At 38.7% G+C, this 22,247-nt stretch overlaps 2 protein-coding genes across 4 annotated transcripts in view; both read left to right on the plus strand.

The window, feature by feature from the left end:
• LOC140792319 (uncharacterized) overlaps positions 1-20,222 on the plus strand; it is a 46,870-nt gene extending 26,648 nt beyond the window's left edge. The window contains exons 8-10 of one of the 3 annotated variants that reach the window (XM_073143240.1): positions 194-296; positions 13,492-13,656; positions 19,867-20,222. The gene's annotated coding sequence lies outside the window, so the exon portion shown is untranslated. The remainder of the gene's footprint in view (positions 1-193; positions 297-13,491; positions 13,657-19,866) is intronic. The other 2 variants (XM_073143242.1, XM_073143241.1) reach the window with 2 other exon arrangements.
• LOC140792320 (uncharacterized) lies at positions 303-3,527 on the plus strand. Its single transcript, XM_073143243.1, has 2 exons — positions 303-1,500; positions 1,856-3,527. Exon 2 carries the CDS (start codon positions 1,875-1,877, stop codon positions 3,321-3,323), a length of 1,449 nt encoding a protein of 482 aa, XP_072999344.1. The 5' UTR covers positions 303-1,500; positions 1,856-1,874; the 3' UTR covers positions 3,324-3,527.
• Positions 20,223-22,247: the final 2,025 nt, after the last annotated feature.

Genomic DNA, 22,247 nt, shown 5'->3' on the forward strand with positions numbered 1-22,247 from the left:
GTTATTTTATGTTCTTTTCTAATACTTTATAAGTTCGTATTTCTCCTTATATAATGTATTCAGAGTTTTTAATAGACAATTAGTAGTTAGTACCTTGGTAGAAAGAACTCAAGTGTCCTAACCTGCTTCATATATATTGGTTTGTGAGATGTGATCTGTTTCAACTTCAATTTTTTTTATTATTCTGTCACAGGGAGATGTGGATGTAAAGGGCGGTAGACAAGATGTATAAATTTAGTGCTTGGGAATTAGATCCAACGTGAGTTATTCATAAAAAGGAAACATACCTTGCTCTGGTAAGATATACTACTCTTTTTAACTATTGAAATACATGGAAACACACAGATTGCATGTAAATTTTTAGGATGCAATAACAGCGTCAAGTTTCAATTTCAGCTTATCTTTAGAAACTTGTACAAAAGAATAACAAAATTAGAATATTGGAGCAAGCAAAAAGAACACTAATGTATTTTACTTTATGTAGATTATTGGTAATTGTTCTTTTGGAAGAGAACAATTTCAGTAACATCATAACCTCTTTGAGTGTTTCAAACATAACATCTCTGAAGAAGCAACATTAACAAAGACTATGCTCTTTGAGTGTTTCAAACATAACATCTCTGAAGAAGCAACATTAGCAAAGACTATGCACTATGTGGCAAAAATGCAATATTTTGTTATTTCAACAGTAGCCTCCATAATGCTTGGAAATGAAGTTCCAAAATTCTGCTACTGACTCCCAATGTATCTGATTATGGGCAAGGTTTGATTTTAATTTATCTGAATAGTTCCTGGCTTCAGGGGTGAAAATACTTGCTTCAGGAAGAGATATTGATGGAAACACTTCATTTGTAGACAATTATTTGCTGAGGAGATCCACAGACAGTTCTTATATTATAGCTCAGTGAGTAGAATCCACTCGAAAACCAAATAAATTTTAAATTATATTAATGCTGAATAAATTAAACTAAAAACAACAATATCCATAACAATATGCAATATGCATACTTTCTAAATAATAACAATGATAACAATAGAGAGACGTCACAACTTGTAACCTTGCACGTTTTCAACATATTAATGATAATGCTTATATTTCTTAAGAATTATGATTAAGGCCATAATTTTTCAACATAATTTTTCTAAATAATCTCTTGATGGGTGGATATCAAGGTTCCCAGTTTCGGCCGATCCCGATCCCAGCCGAAACCAGTGGGAACGGGTCGGATCTGACCCGGATCCGACCCGGGGGACATCAATAATTGATGTCCCCACCCCCCCACCTGCCTCTCTCCCTTTTCTCTCTCTCTTTCTCTCTTTTCCTCTCTTTCCTCTCTTTCTCTCTTTTCTTTCTTTCTCTCTTTTCTTTCTTTCTCTCTTTCTGACGGATCTCTTACTCTCTTTCTCACCGGTGATTGAATAGTGAGTAGATCTCCATCTCTCCGGTGATCTCGACCTCCGGCGACGTTATCCGACGACCTCGATCTCCGGCGACCTTCGGTAAGTTTTTTTTTCAGTTTTTTTTTTTTTTTTTTTTTTTCCATTGTGCCGCACTGCGGCAAAGTGCCGCTTTGCAGCTGCGGCCAGTCTTCTTTGCGCACTGCGGCAGTGCTTCTTCGCGCACTCGCGGAGTCTTCTTCGCGCACACTGCGGCAGTCCGCCGCTTTGTCGCTGCGGCCGCCGGCTGCCGCACTTCTTTGCATTTGCACTTTTTGCCTTTGCGGCTGCAGCTTCCGCTGCAGCAGCGGTAATCATTCTTCTTTGCCGCACTTGCTTTATGGCAAGTGCTGACATCTTCTTCCGCATGATAGAGAGTAGAGACTATTTTATTTTAATTTTTATTTATGTTTTTTAGTTGCAAAGCTAAAATATCAATGGCTCCGAAAGAGAAGTCATATGATACCGACATTGGGTGGCAACATTGCAGCACTATTGGGCAAGATAAAAGACGCGTTAAATGCAACTGGTGTGGAAAGGAAATGAGTGGTGGTGTCAGCCGTTTGAAAGAACATTTAGCTGGAAGACAAGGAAATGTAGCAGCTTGCACTCAAGTATCTTTGGAAGTTAGAAAGCAGATGTTGGCTCATTTAATTGGTAAAAAGAAGGATAAACAATCTGCACAACAAAGAGAGTCAATGATTCGTGAAGAATTGATGCATAATCCTGTACACATTGATGATGATAGCAGTGAGCAAAGTGAGGAGAATGAGGAGGACAGACAGATGAGGAGGGCAATGAAAGAGAGTAAAAATATGCATAGAGAAGAGGAAGAGATGAGAAGAAGCACTGGTGGTAATTTTCAGAGATCTAGATCAGCTAATATACGAGGAGAGAGAGAATATGGGGGCAGTAGTTCTACCCATAGGACTCCTGGTGTTACAGCAGAGTCTGAAAATATTGGACCAATGGATACATATCTTCAAAAAAAAAGGGGTCGTACACAGACTTCAATCAAGACAGCTCTCAAAGAAATTAAAAATGCAAAGAAACACATTGGTAAAGCTATCTCTAAATTTTTCTTCTACAACCATATTCCTTTCAATGTAGCTGATAGCCCTTACTATCACACTATGGTGGATGCTATACAATCAGTAGGGCCTGGTGTTCCCCCTCCTAGTTTAAATGATATTGCTACTAAATATCTTGACTCAGAGGTAGATGAACTTCATACTTATATTGAGACATTTAAACGGTATTGGGATGAATTTGGTTGTACACTGATGTGTGATGGGTGGAGTACACAAAACAGAAGAAATATAATTAATTTCTTAGTGTACTCTGGCATGGGGACAATATTTTGGAAGTCTGTGGATGCTACTGCTCATTTCAAAAATGCAGATTATATTTGTCAGTTGATGGATGAGGTGGTACAAGAAATTGGTGAAAAAAGAGTAGTCCAAGTGGTTACTGATAATGGGGCAAATTATAAAGCTGCTGGAAATTTACTGATGATTAAAAGACCTCATTTATATTGGACGCCATGTGCTGCACATTGTATTGATCTGATGTTAGAGGATATTGCAAAAGAGCGTGAAATTGACATGGTCATATGTGAAGGTCAGAGGTTAACAAATTTTATATATAACTATGGGTGGGTTCTTAATTTACTCAGGCAGATGACTGGTGGTAGGGAGATCATCAGACCCGGCGTCACTAGATTTGCCACTCACTTTTTAGCCTTGGAGAGCATCATGCGCTACAAGGATGATATTATGCGGATGTTTACATCACAGGAGTGGTCTATGAAAATTAAGAATATGAAACCTAAAGATAAATCTTTAGGTGAAACTTTGAAAAATATGGCTTTTGGAAATACATTTTAGAATAATATTACAATTGCCACCGCAGTATTTGAGCCTCTTGTCAAAGTATTAAGACTTGTAGACAGTGATGACAAGTCTGAGATGGGTTTCTTATATGAGGCAATGGACATAGCTAAAGAATCAATAAAAAAAAATGTGGGCCAAAGTTATAGGAAGTGGTGGAAGATGATTGATTCTAGATGGAACAAACAACTACATAGAGATATACACTTATTATTTGGTAAGTATGCTTTTAAGTTCTAAGTTTTAATTTACTTTTATTTATGAATATTTAAAAATTTGAATGCTTACAATTTACAAATTTTAAATTTCTACGGGGTATTTTCTTAATCCAAGATTTCAATTCTCTAAAAATGTCAATAATGATAGTGAAGTCTTGTTGGGGGTTAGAAAGGTAATCGGCAAGCTTGAGCCCGATATTCATAAACAAATCTGTGCGATAAAGAAGTGAGTTATGATTCAATTAAATAATTTTATTATTATTTGTTTCAAGTTTTAACTTTCAATATAATTAATAAGCTAATAATATATTTCGATTTCGGATGGAGAGATATAGATTGAGATTTGGGCAATTCAATCTTGCTAAAGTTCTTTGTGGCTATATCTCATAACACTCTCGGTGAATGGTGGTCTATTTATGGATGGGAGGAGGCACCAAATTTGACGCCAATAGCAAAGAAGATTTTAAGTCAAACTGTGTCTTCATCACAGTGTGAAAGAAATTGGACTACTTTTTCCTTAATCCACACAAAAACACGCAACCGACTGACAATGGAAAGATTGGATAAGTTAGTTTTTTGTCATTATAATATGAGATTGAGGGAGAGAAATTTAAGAAGAAAGACAGAAAATGAACAACTGATTGATTTAAATCATGTTTTTGATGAAGAAGACCCCTTGACTCCATGGATCAGAGAAATGGAGGACAGGTTATTAGATGACAGAGATAACCCATGGTTAGATGAAATATTGGGAGAGATCACGACGAGGGCAGAGGCTGGTACGAGTCATAGTCCTGATGATACATATGGTGGTGAGATCGTTCCATCTAAATTTGTTGAGGAAAGTCAAGGAGGCATAAGGAGTGAAGACAAAGAAACTGAGGATATATATACATATCAGCGACGTCGTCATGAGATGCATTTTGGTTCCTATGATTATGGTACATCGAGTATTTATTGTTTGGAGCCATCACAAGATCCATATGCTAGTTATTGTCCTCAGTATCCTCAGTATTCTCAGGCATAAGATCCAAATCTTTGGTTATTATCCTCCTCAAACGCAAGTCACACAACAAGATCCAAATCTTTGGTTATTATCCTCCTCAAACGCAAGTCACACAACAAGATCCATACAATATGACTAGTATGATGGAATCACTTTTTGGAGCATCGGGTCCCGAGACATCAATATTTACAAACTTATGGTGATTATGATGATGAAGACTATAGAAATTTACGAGAACCAGCTCGGTATTCAACAAAGTTTTAAATTTTGAGTAAGTTAATACATTTTTTTAAGTTTTTAGACTTCATATGTGAGTAATTTTTGTTTTCTTATTTTTTGTCATTTTTCTAAATTTTTCTGCATTTTTAAATAATATTTAGAATTTTATATAATTAAAAAATAGTCCGATCCGATACGAACGGCCGATACGTATCGTTTTTCTGGACAGCCGATACCGATCCCGATCCCGATACTGGGAACCTTGGTGGATATCTTAAGAATTTTCACAACTAGGGAGATCTAGAATATAAGCATTATCATTAATTTTCTTAAGAATTTTAAAAAGTTCAGCACTTCGTGCATGCAACTTTTTGACAGTTCCAGGTGGGAACCGTTCCAGACGTATCTAGACCATCACAAAGTCTCCAATATTAAATTCTTTGAATCTCCTTAGATCAGCTCGAATTTTATAATTAGTATTATTTTGAGCAATTCTGTTACTGATTTCTTTATGCAAGTCATGAATATATGATGCGAATGCAGATGCAGACTCAGACAACCTATGATAATGGGACATAGGAATGAGATCTATAGGTTGTCTAGATTTGTAACCATATACTACCTCAGTTGGACTCAGACCTATTGATCTATTAACAGAATTATTATATGCAAATTCAGCAGTTGGTAGTTTTTGATCCCAATCTCTTAGATTCTCGCCAACAAGAGTTCTCAGTAGGTTACCTAAGCTCCTATTGACTACTTCAGTTTGCCTGTCAGTTTGTGGGTGGAAAGAGATTGAATACTGAAGCTTGGTTCCCATCTTATGCCATAGGGTTTTTCAAAACTAGCTAGTGAATTTTACATCCCTATCTAATACAATAGTTTTTGGTAGCCCGTGCAGCTTAACGATTTCATCAAAATAGATTTTAGTAACTCGAGAGGCGTCAAAAGTTCGGGAACAGAGTATAAAGTGGGCCATCTTTGAAAATCGATCCACCACCACAAGAACGGAATCATGCTTTCGGATGGTCTTTGGAAGTCCAAGTACGAAGTCCATACTAACATCTTGCCAAGGACAATTAGGAACAAGTAAAGGCGTGTACAATCCGGTATTTTGCTTTCGCTGCTTAGCGAGTTGACATGCATGACATCGACTAACAAGTCTCATAACATCTCTCTTTAAGTTTGGCCAGAAAAATCGATGTTCTGTAGCTTCAATAGTTTTCGCATGCCCAAAATGTCCAGCTAAACCCCCAGCATGCAATTCCCAAATTATAAATTCCCTTACCAAGGTGCTAGGAATGCATAACTTTCGAGACTTAAATAGATAGCCATCCTACAAGATGAAACCATATACTTCTTGAGTTGCTCCATCGCTTAATAAATTGTAAACTTCATGAAAATCCGGACATAATTCATATTCAGTTTTGATTTTATCAAACCCTATTACTTCTGCATTCATCTTTGAAAGAAGAATCATGCAACGACTCAGTGCATCAACTGCTTTGTTGTCTGCTCCAGACTTGTGTCGCAAGGTGTACATATAGTCCTAGAGAAATTCAACCCACCTGCCGTGTCTAGCGTTAAGCTTCTTCTGGGAGTTAAGGTAGCGAAAAGCTTCATGGTCAGAGAAGATTATGAATTTTTGAGGAAGCAAATAATGTCTCTAGTGGCGAAGAGATTGAACTACAGCATAAAATTCCTTATCGTAAGTAGTATATCGTTGTCTAGTTTCATTCAGCTTTTTACTAAAGTAGGCAATCAGAAGCGTCACAAGTGACCTCAAAAACTTTAGTAAAATCGGGGAGTTGCATGATAGGGGCTTCTACCATTTTCTTTTGGGTTTTAGTGAAAGCTTTAGTAGCACTTGCTGACTACTTAAATTCATCTTTCTTGAGGCATTCTGTTATCGTAGCCATAATGGTACTAAACCCCTTGATGAACCGACGATAGATGGTAGTGAGCCCATGAAAACTTCTCACGTCTCTTATGGTACGGGGTTCAGGTCATTCTTTAATAGCTTTGACCTTATCAGGGTCAGTAGACACTTCTTCAGATGAAACAATGAAACCCAAGAAAATAACTTTGTTTGTTAGAAACGTACATTTCTTAGGGTTTGCATACAGTTACTCTCTCCTCAAGACAGCGTAGACTTGACGAAGATGATCTATATGCTGCTCCTAAGATTGACTATAGATAAGGATGTCATCAAAATATACGACTAAAAATTGTCCCATAAAAGGTTGTAATATTTGAGTCATCACTCTTATGAAAGTACGCGGAGCATTAGTCAAGCCAAAAGGCATAACCGTCCATTCATATAACCCATCTTTTGTTTTAAACGCAGTCTTCCATTCATCGCCAGGGCGTATACGAATTTGGTGATAGCCACTTTTTAAATCTATCTTTGAAAAGATCGTGGCCCCTGCCATCGTATCCAGCATGTCATCCAAATGAGGAATGGGAAAACGGTATTTTACCGTTATTCGATTAATAGCGCGGCTGTCGACGCACATGCGCCAGGTTCCATCTTTCTTTGGCATTAACAATGCGGGAACTGCGCAAGGACTTAGGCTTTCTTTCAAAAAGCTGTTTGAGTTCAGCATGTTCAGTTGGGTTAATCTATAATGGGGCAAGTTAGGAAGAGATGCACCCGGGACGAAATCGATAGCATGTTGAATATCTCTCATTGGTGGCAATTCATCTAGGAGATCCTCTAGAAAGACATCCGAGAATTCCTCAATCACAGCAGTGGCTTCTAAAGGAATAGATTCACTAGGCTTGTTCAGAATTTCTCGAGCAGCAAGAATTAGAATAGGAGTTCCTTTACTCATCTCCGTTCAATGCTTCTCGCACTAATCAAGCTGACTTTACTATTCGAGTGGATGGGATCAGACTTCTTTTCCATCTTACGACATCTAGGCTGCGATGGAGGAATTTTGATTTTCTTACCCTCATTTTCAAACATGCAGATATTTGAATGGCAATAAATATGTAGATCATTATCAAATAGCCAAGTCCTCCCAAGGATAATTTGACTCACATCCATGGTCAATACATCGCACCAGATTTTATCCTTATAAGTCATGAATTCAATTGGAACCAAACAACGCTCTTTTATTTCTAGCGTGGTTGAATTGATCCACGAAACCTTGTAAGGATTAGGATGGGAAACCGTTCTTAGATTTAGATTTGAAATAATGGTGGAAGACATGGCATTTATACAGCTGCCACTATCTACAATTACTTTACAATTTTTACCTCCAATTTTCGTGAATGTGTGGAAAATGGAGCTGCGCCTCCAATCATCATTTACTTTAGGTTGAGAGAGGGCACATCTAACAACATGTAACCTTGTGGAGTCTATGTGCCTCAGGCATCCTAGGGTATTTTCTTCCTCTTCATCTTCAAAATCTCCTTCTTCACCGTCTACATGGTGAACATATCCATCAAAGTCTTGTTTGGAGTTTTCTTCGAAGGGCTCCTCAATTAAACTTATTTTATACGAGCTCACACAATTTGCAGCAACATGTCCATAGCCTTGACACTTATAGCATTTGACCCGAGGATTAACCTTAGAAAAGTCTTTGTCGACGCTCTTACCCTTGTATTCTATCTTGGATTGTGAAGGGCTAGGGGTAGATCGGTTAAAAGATTGATTGGTAGATTTGGCTTGATGAGGACCTATGCAGAATTTATGAATTTGAGGTCTTATTTCGTAATTTCTTGAGATGTGGTTAGGTCTAGACTCCTCTAAGTCTTAAACTAAGCTGTAGGCCTTTTCCAAAGTATCGATATTACGGGGAAAAAGTTCACTTCTCAATTCTTCATGTAGGTCAGCTCTAAATCTGGACAAGATTTGCATAGGGGTTTCTGATTCGATCACGCTACACCGAACAAGCAATTCATCAAAAGCTGCAACGTAATCCTTAGCTGACTTACTCCCTTGGGTAAGTCGGTTCCATATGTCTAGAAGTTTAGGGTAATAAGAAGGTGGGAGATATTTACGTTTTAGTTCATTTTTCATGTCAACCCAAATTTAAATTGGAAGCTCACCCCTAATCTCACGAAGAGTCTCAACGTTGGTCAAGTATTGATTTGCTTTCCCAGTCAATTTCATGGCAGCAAACCTAACTTTACGAATTTTCGACATATCATACCATTTAAAGTAACGGTCCATGTCTTTGATTCAGTCCAAGAAGTGCTGCGGATCTAGATGACCATCAAACATCAGAGCATCAATTTTAATGCTTCGAAGGTACCGTTCATCAGGATCTTGCTTATTCCCTTGAAAGTGTTGACGAGGTAAAGGAGTGGGAGATTCACCACGTTCAAGGTCAAGGCGGTGATTATTTTGAGGAGCAGTGTGCTCACGGGGTCTTTCTACCCTATACAGTCATTCATCGATCACCCATTGATACCCAAGCAAAGTATCCTGAGTATCTCTGACTTGTTGAGCTAAGGTACCTAGTTGTCCCATAATATCGTCGAGCTTCTTACTAAGTTCGGGATCCATACTGCTGCTGGACTCACTAGAATCACTGAGGAGATAAGCCTTACCTCTACGTGTTGGCATACACTAATATGCAATGAGTGATTTAGGTATTGCTTTATTTTTTATTTTTTTATTTTTTTTATTTTTTTATTTTATGCTTGCTAATTTAAACAAAATTAAATAGTGTTCTAACCTAATGGAATACGGACGTCTCCTAAATTTAATCCAAATACAAATGTCTTGGTCTAAATGATATGAGATTATATGCTATGCAGTCAAGAAAATCTTAAAAATGAATATTTAATTGAATTTAAATTTTCTATTCAGGAGATTCAAAGACTAATGTCAAGATTTAATGGTTTTTAAACAAAAGTCATATTTAATAAATGCCAAACCCTTTAAATTTCTTTCCAAAAATTAACATAATACTAATATTCTATTCGTCACAGTTCAGCTCTTAATATCAGGTATAAAGCATATAAGGTTTCTATGTAATCTCTCCCTCATTATTTGTGGACAGCAGGAATTTATAAAAGTTTAGAGATGATACTAGAAAAGAATGACCCAAAAATATTTAATACGATGAAAAGGGCAGGTACTTGACCATCTGAGAAAAAAAATTGAAATTTAATTATTTTGTTTTCACCATTCTTCCTCCTCTCTTCGTCCACAATGTGTTGTGGTACAAATCCCTTCCGTTAGCACCAGTGAGTGGTCAGCATCAATATCGGCGACGTCGGCAGCAAGGTCCGAGACAGTGGAGAGATCGGACGGTCCGGCAGTGATGGTCGTAGTCAGCTACTGCGGGGAACGAGGCACAGGAGATCACGGCACGGGCGTCGGCGTCGTCGGTGATGGCTGCAGGTGTCAAAGGGATGGCGTCGTCGGTGAAGAACGTAGTCATCAGAGGTGGAAAAGGTGGGCTGTCGAGAAACCTTGGTAGCGGTGTCGTCGGTGGGAGGCATCGATGCAGCGTCGTCGTCGTCGGGTAGAACAAACAGGCCGAGGCAGTGTCGTCGTGGAGCAATGGCATCGAGACAACGTCGTCGGGTGGAGCGGTGGGGTCGGGTGGCGTCGTCGGCGTGGGGCAGAACCGGGGCGGGGTCGTCGGGGCTGGGCTGAACCGGGCCGGCAATGACGGGAAATGGCTAGGGCGTGGTGTGAAGTGAGGGGGAGGTTGGGGCTGAAGTTGGGTAACGGGTTGGGTGGTGATGACTAACGGGTTGCGGGTTTAGTCTAACAGGGTTTGGGTTGTGGATTAATGGGTTTTGGGTTTAGGTTACATGGGTTTAATGGGTTTAATAGGATTGGGTTGAGTTGGAAGTGTTAGGGTTAATGGGTGTGAGTGAATTTGGGTTGGGTGGTTAATGGGTTTGGATTTGGAGCTGATTTGAAGAGGTTGGTTTCAAGTTAGGGAGGGAAAATTTCGAAAATCGGAAATATTGGAAGGAGAAAAAAAAAGACAGTTTGGTAGAGGTTTAGGAAGATAGGATTTGTTGGGATGTTGAGAAGAAATAGAAATTTTGGTAGGAAGTTTAAAGAAAGAAGGAATTGGTTGGGATTTAATAGAAATTAAGAGCCAAAAATGAAAATTTTCGAAAATTTGAAACACTGAAATTTTTTTTCTCTTTTTCTTTTTTTTTTAACAGCAAAAGAGACGTGCTATTCTCTCTCTCTCTCTCTCTCTCTCTCTCTCTTTTCTTTTCAATCTATAAAAAAATAATGACGGAACAGTAGATCACTGAATAATACAACAACAATTAAATTTTTGAAGGACTTGGAATCTTACGTGGTGGTGATTCTGCTATGATAACAAACTCTTTTTGTTCCTTGTCGACGATAATTTCTTTGCTCGTCGTGCGCCAGATTTCTTGACGTTCCGGTGTTCGTGGAGCGATTGGTCGTGCGAAGAATAAATGTGGAGCGGCGTAGAACCCGGGAGGAGAGACGTTCATAAACTAGGATCTTCGCTATGATACCAAAAGTGATGCAAAACGTGGTGGAAAAGGATGAAAGAGGAAAATAAGAAGGGAAGGAATGGGGTTTCACACCTCCACCCTAAGAAATGGTTTCATACCAAAATTCTCCAGAAAATAAAATCACATAAACTTTCATTAAGTTTCAAAAAAAATATAACAGGTCTATATATAGACCTACAATGGAATTAAGCAAAAACACCCTACATAGAAAATAAATAAAAGACACCCTAAATAAATCAAAAACAGAACCAAATCCCTATAGGAGGGATCATCAACTGTCGGCGCCTCCTGCGCTGGTACACATGCCATCGCATCCTATCAGTGATGTCCGCATCAGAGTTTCTTTAGGATTGTGCATAAATTGGCTATTGACGCTCATAGAATATGCTACGTTCGGCCGAGTGTGAGAAAGATAGATGAGCTTCCTAACTAGTCTTCGATACATCTCCTTATCTACAGCTCGTTCTTCGTCTGATTCTCCAAGTTTGTGATTTGGCTCTATAGGTGTAGCAACTGGCTTGCTTGCGAGCATACCTGTTTCCTTGAGAATATCAGTAACATATTTTTGCTGCGAAATGAAGATGCCTTGTTTTGAGTGAGCAACTTCAATCCCCAAAAAATATTTCAATTTCCCCAAATCTTTAATCTCGAACTCCTCGATCAAACATTGCTTCAATATTTGCTTCTCTTCTTCATCATCTCCAGCCACAATTATGTCATCCACATAGACTATTAAGGCCGTGACTCTCCCTATAGCCAAGTGTTTAATGAAAAGAGTGTGATCTCCCTGACTCTGCTTATATCCAGTACCTGTCATCACTTTGGTAAATCTCTCAAACCAAGCACGAGGTGACTATTTCAGCCCATACAATGCCTTCTTTAACTTGCACAGTTTTTTCCTTGTATTCCAAATCCTGGTGGAATACACATGAATTTCTTTATCCAAGTCCCCATGTAGTAAGGCATTCTTCACATCTACTATTGTAGTTCCCAATTATAGGTAGCTGCCAAGGAGATAGTAGTATCCTCACAGTATTTATTTTCGCAACTAGAGCGAAAATTTTATGGTAATCAACTTTATATGTCTGTGTGTACCCTTTTGTAACCAATCTTACCTTGTAACACAACAACAATCCATTAGTCTTGTATTTTATAGAGAACACCCACTTACAATCCACTGCCTTTTTCCCTTTTGGTAGATCAAGTAACTCCCATGTTCCATTCTTTTCAAATGTGTCCATCTCAACTCTCATGACTTTCCTTCATTCTCCATCAGACAAAGCCTCAGATAAGTTGTTTGGAATAGAAATTTCATCCAGACTCGTAAGGAAGCTCCTACAGCCTGGTGAGAATTTTTTGAAAGACACAAAATGGGTGAGAGGATATAAAGGTTGTTTGGTACATTCTCGGGTTCCTTTCCTATAGGCAAATCTTGGTCATTTGTTTCAAGTTTAGGGAGCTGGTGTCCTATAAATGGAAGGTCAGATACCGTTACCTCATTCTCAGAAGATGTACTTGCACTGGATCAAGAGCTGGGCCTTGCCTTCTCGAGTACATCTTCCCTTTCTCGAACCTTATAATCAAGAGTTCTATTACCCTGTATAGGGGTCAAAATAGGAGACACATGCTCACTTCAGTTGGACTCAGGTACAGATTGGATCTAAGAGTTTGACATAGGAGTGAGAGATTGTGAATAAGACACAGGAGATGAAGATGGAGGAGGATCGAGAAGGAAAAAAATCCTTATCTTCCATAATAGATGACTCCCCCTGAAGATAAGGTTTGGTGAAATAAGGTTTCCCTTTTACTAGGGACTTCATGAACCTCAAATAGGGAATTTAAATTGTTAGTTTACCATTGAAGTGTTAAATTGATATCGCCAAAATCAGTAGACTAAGCCTGACATAAAATTTTGCTAATACCACATTGAAATTCTTGACCTTATGGTACATAGGATGGGAAAAACCCAAAATTTGATGGCACTGAAATCACCATGGTTTCACTGAGGCATATCTCCTAATTTGATGGTTTGTATATCTATCTTCATGGTCATGTCTTTATGCAGGGGACTTTAAACCACCATTCAGATTGTCAGTGACTATATGAAACAATACAAGTTTGTTAAATCCTTTGTTTTAGTAATTAAATTTTAGTTCGGTTTCACTTAAATCACTATAGTTATCAAAATTCTGCATATCATCATGTATATAATAAGATTAAGTTGAATAAATTTTGGTTTTTCATGTAGGAGCAGATTCATCCGCAAAAGTTTGTTGTTGTAAGGAATAATGCACAAGAAAGAAAAAGGTGGATTATAGCAATTGCAACAATTTTCCATATGCATGAGTCTGTATGACTTTTATTTATCGCTCACTCCACTACACACATATATGTTGCAGAGGATTCATCACAGGTGGGAGTCCTCTTGCTCTTACTAGATCCAATAAATTAAAGTCCTAGTTATTGGATTCCTTTCTGGACCGACTTTTTCTTGCATTATGGAAATTCCATGTGAGTGCTTAGCGGCACCAGAACAATAATCTACATATTTAGTTTGAACAAGAAACTGCTCAGTGATAAATAATTTTTTGTCGTGTTATGAAAGAGCTGAAGTTTCTTCGGGGAAATGTTTTTAAGTTTTTTTTAATTAAAGGAGAGGGAAACAACTTTTGCGACCACAAACCACAGAGATAATCTACCACTACTACCAGGTGCGATCTCAGTCATTGGAAGAAATGTATTTATGGACCATTTTATGTTATTGATCTATGCAACCTTGTTTTCTATCTATAGTATGATGCAAAGAGTACCTTTGTCAGGTTTCTAATTTTGGACAACGATGGATTCGAGTTATAATTGCAGAGATCCCACTGGATCGGGAGCAATTAGCCTAAGAACAGATGAATTAGGCCCTTCCCCTCCACTGAGATGGTGCTATTTCATTTTATGGAGGTTGCGATGATAAAAAGCTTACAAGGAATTAGGGATTTCTGATTTTTATACTCAGTTTCCGATTCACTAACCGATAACACGTGCACAACATGTTTTAACGAATGGTGTATATATGAAGTAGCTACTAATACGAGGCTAAAATGCAAAAAGATAATCTATGTATCACTAATACAAGGCTTATATGTAAAGTGTTGGACTTTTCTCCATAGCTCACAACGCCTCTGTTCTGGATCATGATAGGTCACTCGCCCTTAAGATCCTTGTCCTTAAGGGTTTAGTTTTGGGAATTGGCTAACAATGGCATGGTAATCCTCCTAGGTCACCTCCTCTCGTCCATCATTTGCGCCATTTCACCATCCATCGAGCCAAGATCTTTTTCGAGTGGAGTGACTCCCCGTTAGCATTAGTTAGCGGCAACATTAAGCTTGTGGTGTTGCTTGCACCAAAATAAGGTTTGAGCTAGGAAACATGGAAGATGAGGTGGATTTTGGAGTCCGGCAGTATGAATTTGTAGGCAATTGTGCCAACCTTTGCCACAATCTAATAAGGCCTATAAAATCTCGCAGTTAGCTTAAAGTTTTACCTGATCTGCACAAATGATTGCTTAGATGGTTGTAGCTTGAGTTAAACCCAGTCGTCGACTTCATACTGTCTCTTAGTTTGATGACAGTCAACAAATTATTTCATTCGAGTCTAAGCTCAAGACAACTCCTCCCGTAAGAACTGGACCATTTGCTACCTCTCTTGTAAATAAGACTCCAGTAAAGCTACTGGATATGTGGTATTGTAAGGAGGCCTAGCTCTATGGAGGTGCGTAACCATAGAGAGCCTAAAAAGGAGAGATGCCTAAGTTGCTGTGATAGCTGGTATTATATCATCATCCGGCTAGAGATAACCAATTTGCCCATTTCTTCGATTTGGAGCTAGTTGTATGCCTTAGGTAATCCTCAAGACAGCTATGTACCCTTTCCATTTGCCCATTTGACTGAGGATGGTAAGCTGTGTTGAAATGAAGTGATGTGCTGAGTCGTTTGAACAATTCTCTCCAAAATTTGCTGAGGAAGATGAATCCTCGATCGCTAATGATAGTAGCTAATAGCCCATGAAGTTTATAGATGTGGTCAATGAAGAAATTTGCTAACTGTGGAGTTGTGTAAGGGTGGGAAAAGGGGACGAAGTGGGCATACTTAGTCTATCCACGACTACCCATATAACTTCTTTACCTTCCAAACAAAATCCATAGTAATATTAGTCCACATTAGTGTAGTGATAGGTAGGGTTTACAAAAGTCCATTGGGGTGTGTGTTGGCGTATTTATGTTATTGGCAAATGTCACAACAATGTATGTATTCAGTTATGGATTGTTTCATTCTCGGCAAATAAAAAATTTGTCTAGTTCTTTTTTATGTAGCTTGGATGTTTGAATGACCTCCCACCGATGAAGCATGGAGCGCCTCATTTACAGTCCCGCTGAGCATCGAACTCATTCCCACATAGATTTCGCTCTAAAATCTAATGATCCCTTGTGAAAGGGAGTATCCTTCGTGGTTATTCAATATGGCTAACTTGGGTAGTACCTCCATAGCAAGACTATCTTGGCGTTGAATATCTCTTCTAGCCAAGTAGGTGTGACAGGAGGATAATACAATGTTTGCCTCTAGTAGGCAGGACAAAGCAGCTGCGGCTCAATTAAGTCAGCCTTGCTTGTAACACAAATCATAGAAAGCCATTTCTGTTGTAATGAAGTGTGTACTTCTGCTCCAAAAAATATTTAATTGTTTAATAGTAGTATGTTTCACAAAATGAGTCCCCTCAAGATAAGATTTCCACTTTGAGATAGTCATGATTATTCCTAGACGTTCCTTCTCATAAACTAAGTAAGAAAGAAATTTTGGCCCTAGTGCTCAGCTAAAGTAGGCTATTGGATGGCCATCTTGTTGGAGGATAGCCCCCCACTCCTATGCCACTCACATTCATTTCTAGCTCAAACGGTTTAGAAAAGTTGGGTAAGACTAAAACTGGTGTGGAGGACATAACCGACTTAAGAGTTTAGAATGCACTTTCAGCCTTGGTAGACCATTTGTAGAAATCCTTCCTTAGCAAATCAGTGAGTGGCTTAGCAATTAGTTCATAACCCTTAACAAATTTTCTGTAGTACTTTGTGAGTCCCAAAAAAAATCCTTCAACTGCTCAAGGTTTGAAGAAACCGGTCAATTCACAATATGTTGCACATTAACTGGATCTGCAGCCACTCCTTTCTCTGTAATAATATGACAAAGATATTTAATCTCTCCTATTGCAAAGCTGCATTTGGAATGCTTTGCAAAATGTGAGTTGTCCTTCAAAATTTTTAGAACTTGCTCTAGGTGTTGTCGGTGAGCTTCAAGTGTGGTTGTATACCAATATGTTATCGACTAAAACAAGCACAAATATTCTAATCAAGGGATGAAAAAGTGTCTTCCTAAGCTAGAGCATTGCAAACTTGAAGGGCATCACTCAAAATTTATAATGGCCAAAATGAGTGCGGAATGATGTTTTCTCAACATCTAGTAGGTGAATTCTGATTTGATGGTATCCCGATCTAAGGTGTAACTTGGGGAAGACGTTGGCCCCTTGCAATTCGTCCAATAGCTTCTCAATTATGGGTATAGGGTGTTTATCCTTGACTGTGAAGTTATTGAGCTTTCGGTAACCAACACATCCTCCGACTACCATCTTTTTTTTTTCACCAAGAGATCAAAGAATAGGGACTGTGGTTGGGCTGAATTATTCCATTCTTTAGCATTTCCTATACAATTCCTTCCATTATGGACTTTTGAGCAAAAGGTATTTGATGCGGCCTTAAGTTTGATGTGTAGCTTCTAGGTTTAAGTGCATATGGTAGTTTTGTGCTCTAGGTGGAGGTAGTTGAGTGGGTTCAATAAAGACCTCTGAAAGAAGCTTTTGAAAGGACTTTTTGCTATGTGAGTCCTCTATTAGTGGTCCAGAGTCCAAAGAAAATAGTTGCGCAATGTAGGCACAATGCTCCTTCCGAATCATTTTGTGAATAGAAGATCCAGATACCACTTGACAAGGGGAGTTTGGTTCACTACCGGTTAAGGTGACCTCATATCCATCTTTGTGAAAATGAGAGCTTAAGTCGGTTGAAATCAAATATGATGGGACTGTAAGTCTTCATCCAATCGACACCCAACACCATATCGCAACCCTCGGGCTGTAGAACTCTCACATCCGCATTGAATTTGCGTCCTTGCATAAGCCAGAATAGGTCGGTACACCGCGAGGAGCTGACCAACCTTTGTCCATTTGCCATAGTAACAAAACGGGTGTTGCTGATTTTAAAATGCATCGCCCTTCCCTTATCGCAAGTGGGTCAATAGAACTATGTGTACTCCCATTGTCCACTAGGATACACAATTCCCTCTTATTAATGAATCCCTGAATTCTTTTGGTCTTTGGTGAAGATAGCCCTTCCAAAGCATGTAGCGATATGCCCATCTCCAGGTTAGTCAGTTCTAGACTCTTGGGATCAGTAAGTTCAACCGGGTTCTTTGCATCCAATTCTTGATCCTCCAAATTAATCATATAGAGTTGTTTGGTGCAGCAATGACCCTTCCTATAGACTTTATCGTAGTTATAACACAGCCCTTTGTCTCTCATTGCCTTCATCTTTGCATGTGTCAACCGATTAATAGGGAGTACTAGAACTGTTGAAGAGCTAGGCTTTGATTGTGTTCTCGGCAAGTGTTTGCTAGAAATCGAGGCAATTGACGAGTGTTGAGTAAACAATGGAGCTGAAGGTCCTTTGTTAGTTGAGTAACCAGCAAAATTGGAGTTTGGGTTGTTCATAGTCTGATTGAAGGCTGATACAGGTGGTTTAGCAAGTGTTGAACCCCATATTAGCATTCTTTGGTTCTTATTAGTCGACTCCACCAAATTTTCCTGCATTTTAGCAATGAATACAGTATGCTGAAAAAGTTTGAGGGGTGGAATACCATTGGTCTTATATCCTCTCTTAGCCCGCTAATGAAACTTTGAACGAAGTACTCGTACGGGAAGAACTTATTTTTCACTAACATTTGTGACTTAAGCTCTTCAAAGTGTTCTTGATAGGCTATCACGGTGATGTCCTACTTCAATTTATTAAATTCGCCAATAATTTTGTCATAACCCAAGTCATCGAATCACAAGCACAGATTTCTTCGAATTTCTCCCAAGTGATATAATCTTTGGACTCATAGTAGTCTTGAAACTAAGATTTTGGTTTACCATCCAAATATAAGGAGGTATATAGTACCTTGTGACGGATCCCAATTGGATAAATAACTAATTTTATATTACTTAAACATTTTCAGATTCTAACCCTCTTATTTGAGACTCTGTGGACCTTGCTAGTAATGTGTGACGGTTGATTGATGGACGTGAGAGATACGTATGTTGGGTTTTCTGATTGGATGTGAGTAGTCTTATCCCTTAAACGCCTTTCTCAAATTAGGTTACATTATATATTATGTACATACATGTTTTGGCCTCCAGCATGATTATATGACTTTATCTAGAGATGATTACAGTCGAGCATATTTTTATCATGCATATAATTATGCTGATCTTGGATATGAGTATGATGATGATAAATAGAGATGATGAGAGATGATTATACTGTTATAATGTTATGTCCAATTGATCTATAGCACGAGTATGCATGTAATAGATTTGCATGAGTATGCATGTGTTAACTACATGATCGAAAATTACATTGCATTGTTTTTCTTTTGATTCCTATTCTACCTAAATTCCTATTATGTATTGAGTTGTTATTGTACTGGATATATGCATATGATCTGTCATTTAGAAGGAAAGCATAAAATGTGATTAATAGGATAGTTGATCGAAAGTATGAGGATACTCGAGTGGGCACGAGGGTTAGGACGCGCTTGGTGATGATTAATCGCTCGACATAGTCGCGATCCTATTGACCTTACATCCGAGGTCGTTAGTCTGTGTCGCAGCAGACATTCGGACATATGTCGTTTGCTAGAGCATATGTGAGTTATCCCCACAAGGTTTCTATCAGCTAGAAGGGTGTCTAGTCTAGATGGATGTTGATACCCTTAGCAGATGGTAGGGTATGATTATATTTGAGATACTCCTTGCGGATGACAAAGTATGTTCTGAGCCTTCGGGCATAATGTTGAGACTGGGTACCGGGTGTTGTCTGTGTATAGTGGTCTAGTATGATGATGACATATAGAGATGACTTTGATGACTGAGATATTGAAAAATGTATATGATTTCATTATCTTTTGATTGCCTGATTATCAAGTGGTCAATATATATCATATATGGTTGCATTTGATATCATAGCATCGTTATGGTTGGCATGCATCATGAGTCATATTTGAGAGAAAGTTATGATGATAGTATGATATGGAGATTTGTTTACTCATGGTCGAGGATTATATACTTTTATCAGTTATGACATGTTATCTATATTTTATTTATGTATTATTGAGGACATATTTATTTACTCATTCATAACATGATACTCTTTCTAATTCATATTATTTAGTACTTAATTTATTCTCTATTTGGCTTCACTAATTCGAGGTAATGTCTATTCACTGATCATTTTCCTCATGACTCAATTTATTTATTTTTTTAACCCTCACAGATATTATGGTACATGATACCGACTTGAGATATCCTAATAAAATATTTTAGAGCAAAGATGAGACGAGCTATAGATGGAGACGGTATAGATGATAGTTTATATAGAAATTGAGTTGTACCAGTATTTGATATTTGTACTCTTTTATATTAGATGATGATTTGTATAATACAGGTTGAATCATGGCGTACTCTTGTATTAGTTCTTTTAGTTGTATCTTGATGGTTTGTTGTAACCTATGTGTGTCCTACCAGATTATGTAGTGGTCTAGTGTATATTATTATGGACTTGGATATTCATATGTTAACAGTTTTATTTGGTTAATAGTATGATTTATTTGGTGATGGATTATGTGATCATGGATAGGTTAGCAGGTTTTATTTGATTATGTCATTATTATATGTGCACAGGAGAGTATCTGTGTGTGATGGGCTCTGCTCGTCCTGTCGTATGCGCCGCGCGTGCCGTGTTGGCGTGTGGGCGTGCACATGGCGTTGCTAGGCAGGGGCATTTTAGAAGGTCTCAAAGGTGGTCGTGGTCTAGTACTTGCAGTCGTTGTTTTTAAAATCATAGAATTTCCAACCGGCGTTTTAAGTGCAAACCACCTATCTCAGTTGCCCTAATTATTTTTCGCTGGTATCCTTAAAGCCCTATGCTTTTGTTCCATCCTCACGGCCTTCTCAAAGGCCTCCTCAAGAGTAGTAGGACATAGAGCACGAATATTTACTTATATCTCCTCTCGCATCCCTGAAATAAATGTACTCATCAATATACGTTTAGGTCATGGTGGCTCACAACGACTACTAACTCTTTCAAACTCAGCTTGGTACTCTAATACGGTAGTCCTTTGAACCATCTTGCTTAATGTGATAGCAAAATCTTCATATGCCGCTGTTCTAAATCTGCGTGTAATCCTCCTACAAAAATCAGCCCATCCGATAAATCCACCACCATAAATTACCGATCTATACCAATGCAATGCCGTTCCTTGGAGGTGAAAGCTTGCCATCTGGACTTTTGTATCTTTCGCTGTACCTTGACAATCAAAATATTGTTCAACTTGAAACACTCAATCTGTTGGATCACCGCCTTAGAATTTTGGAAAGTCCAAGCGTGCGGTTCTCCCCCGAATAGCGTTGTTAGGTTCGCGAAAGATCCTTGGTTCAGGTCTAAACATTTGTACATATTGATCACCTTCTCTAAATCCTTGAGCACGTCCATCACCATCTTCATAGGGATCAACCTCATCCTCAAAGTGCCAATCCTCCTCATCGATGAAACGCCCCGGTGCCGCACGCCTCTCGAGTTCCACTACCGCCGGTCTTGGGTTTTATAACGGAGATAGAGGATAATGTGAAGACATAGGTAGGAGGGGATCATTGACACCCATATGACGCACCTAGACCTGTGGGGTATCGGTTCTATAGGGTCCCACCGCTGGTTCTTCTTGAAACTCTGTTCATCGTCGAGGAGATGACGAACCCAATCGATTCACGACATATTCTTTGAATTCATTGTGATCCTTTTGTATGTTGTCAACTCTATGCAACAATGTTTGGAACATGCCCCTTATTTCATCCATATTCGAATGCATTGACGTTGATTGACTCGCTCCTGCTGTAGTTGCTCCAAAGGAATCAACCTCACGGTTAGGATCATCGTTCATTTAGTCCTCCCTTGTCGGTGTGCTCTCCATAAGTCTCCTTGTTTATGCTATCTTCCTTGTTTCAACCATTAATGGAGGTCTAAGGTTCGCCTGCTCTAATACCAAACTATTAGGCTCAGATATCACTTGATAAGGCTCTGATACCAAATTGATATGATTTGGAACTAAAGATAGGCTACGCTAAGATTCCTTCAAGATCTGAATTTATTGCAAGATTCAGTCCGCACAACCATAGAAACATATTCGTCAGATATTCTCTGATAGTTAGAAAATTACGAAAATAATTGGGTTGGATCTGTAACTTTTTGATCTACAACTTTTATATTTACGTCCTTCATGGATTCGAACTGTAGTAGGGTCAAAAACATAGAATAACGTGGTAATAGTGGTGGTGATGGGTGGAATGGATGTTAGGGTTATGGATGGGTATGGAGATGAAGGTGGATTATGGATGTGGTTAAAGGATGTAGACGAAGGGAATGAAATGGTCGAGATCCCAAAGATGAGGGGTGACTCGACAATCAAGGGAGATTAGAAGTTAGGAGAAACCTTGCCAACGGTAGAGGTGGAAAGATGGTGAAGAGGGAGGAGAGAGATTATGGTAGATAGATGATAGAGAGGCAAGAAATTAATATTCCAATAGCATAATGAATTTGGCTGCCATCCACATATTTATAGCCAACAAGTCCTAAAATAATATGAAACCCTAATTCTAGAG

This window comes from Typha latifolia, chromosome 7 (genome assembly GCF_019914945.1).
Source record: "Typha latifolia isolate L0001 chromosome 7, TyphaL0001v2, whole genome shotgun sequence".
Classification (NCBI taxonomy): Eukaryota; Viridiplantae; Streptophyta; class Magnoliopsida; order Poales; family Typhaceae; genus Typha; species Typha latifolia.

Excerpts from the sequence above, each read along its gene's own strand:
- LOC140792320 (XM_073143243.1), top strand. The coding sequence starts at position 1,875 with ATGGCTCCGAAAGAGAAGTCATATGATACCGACATTGGGTGGCAACAT.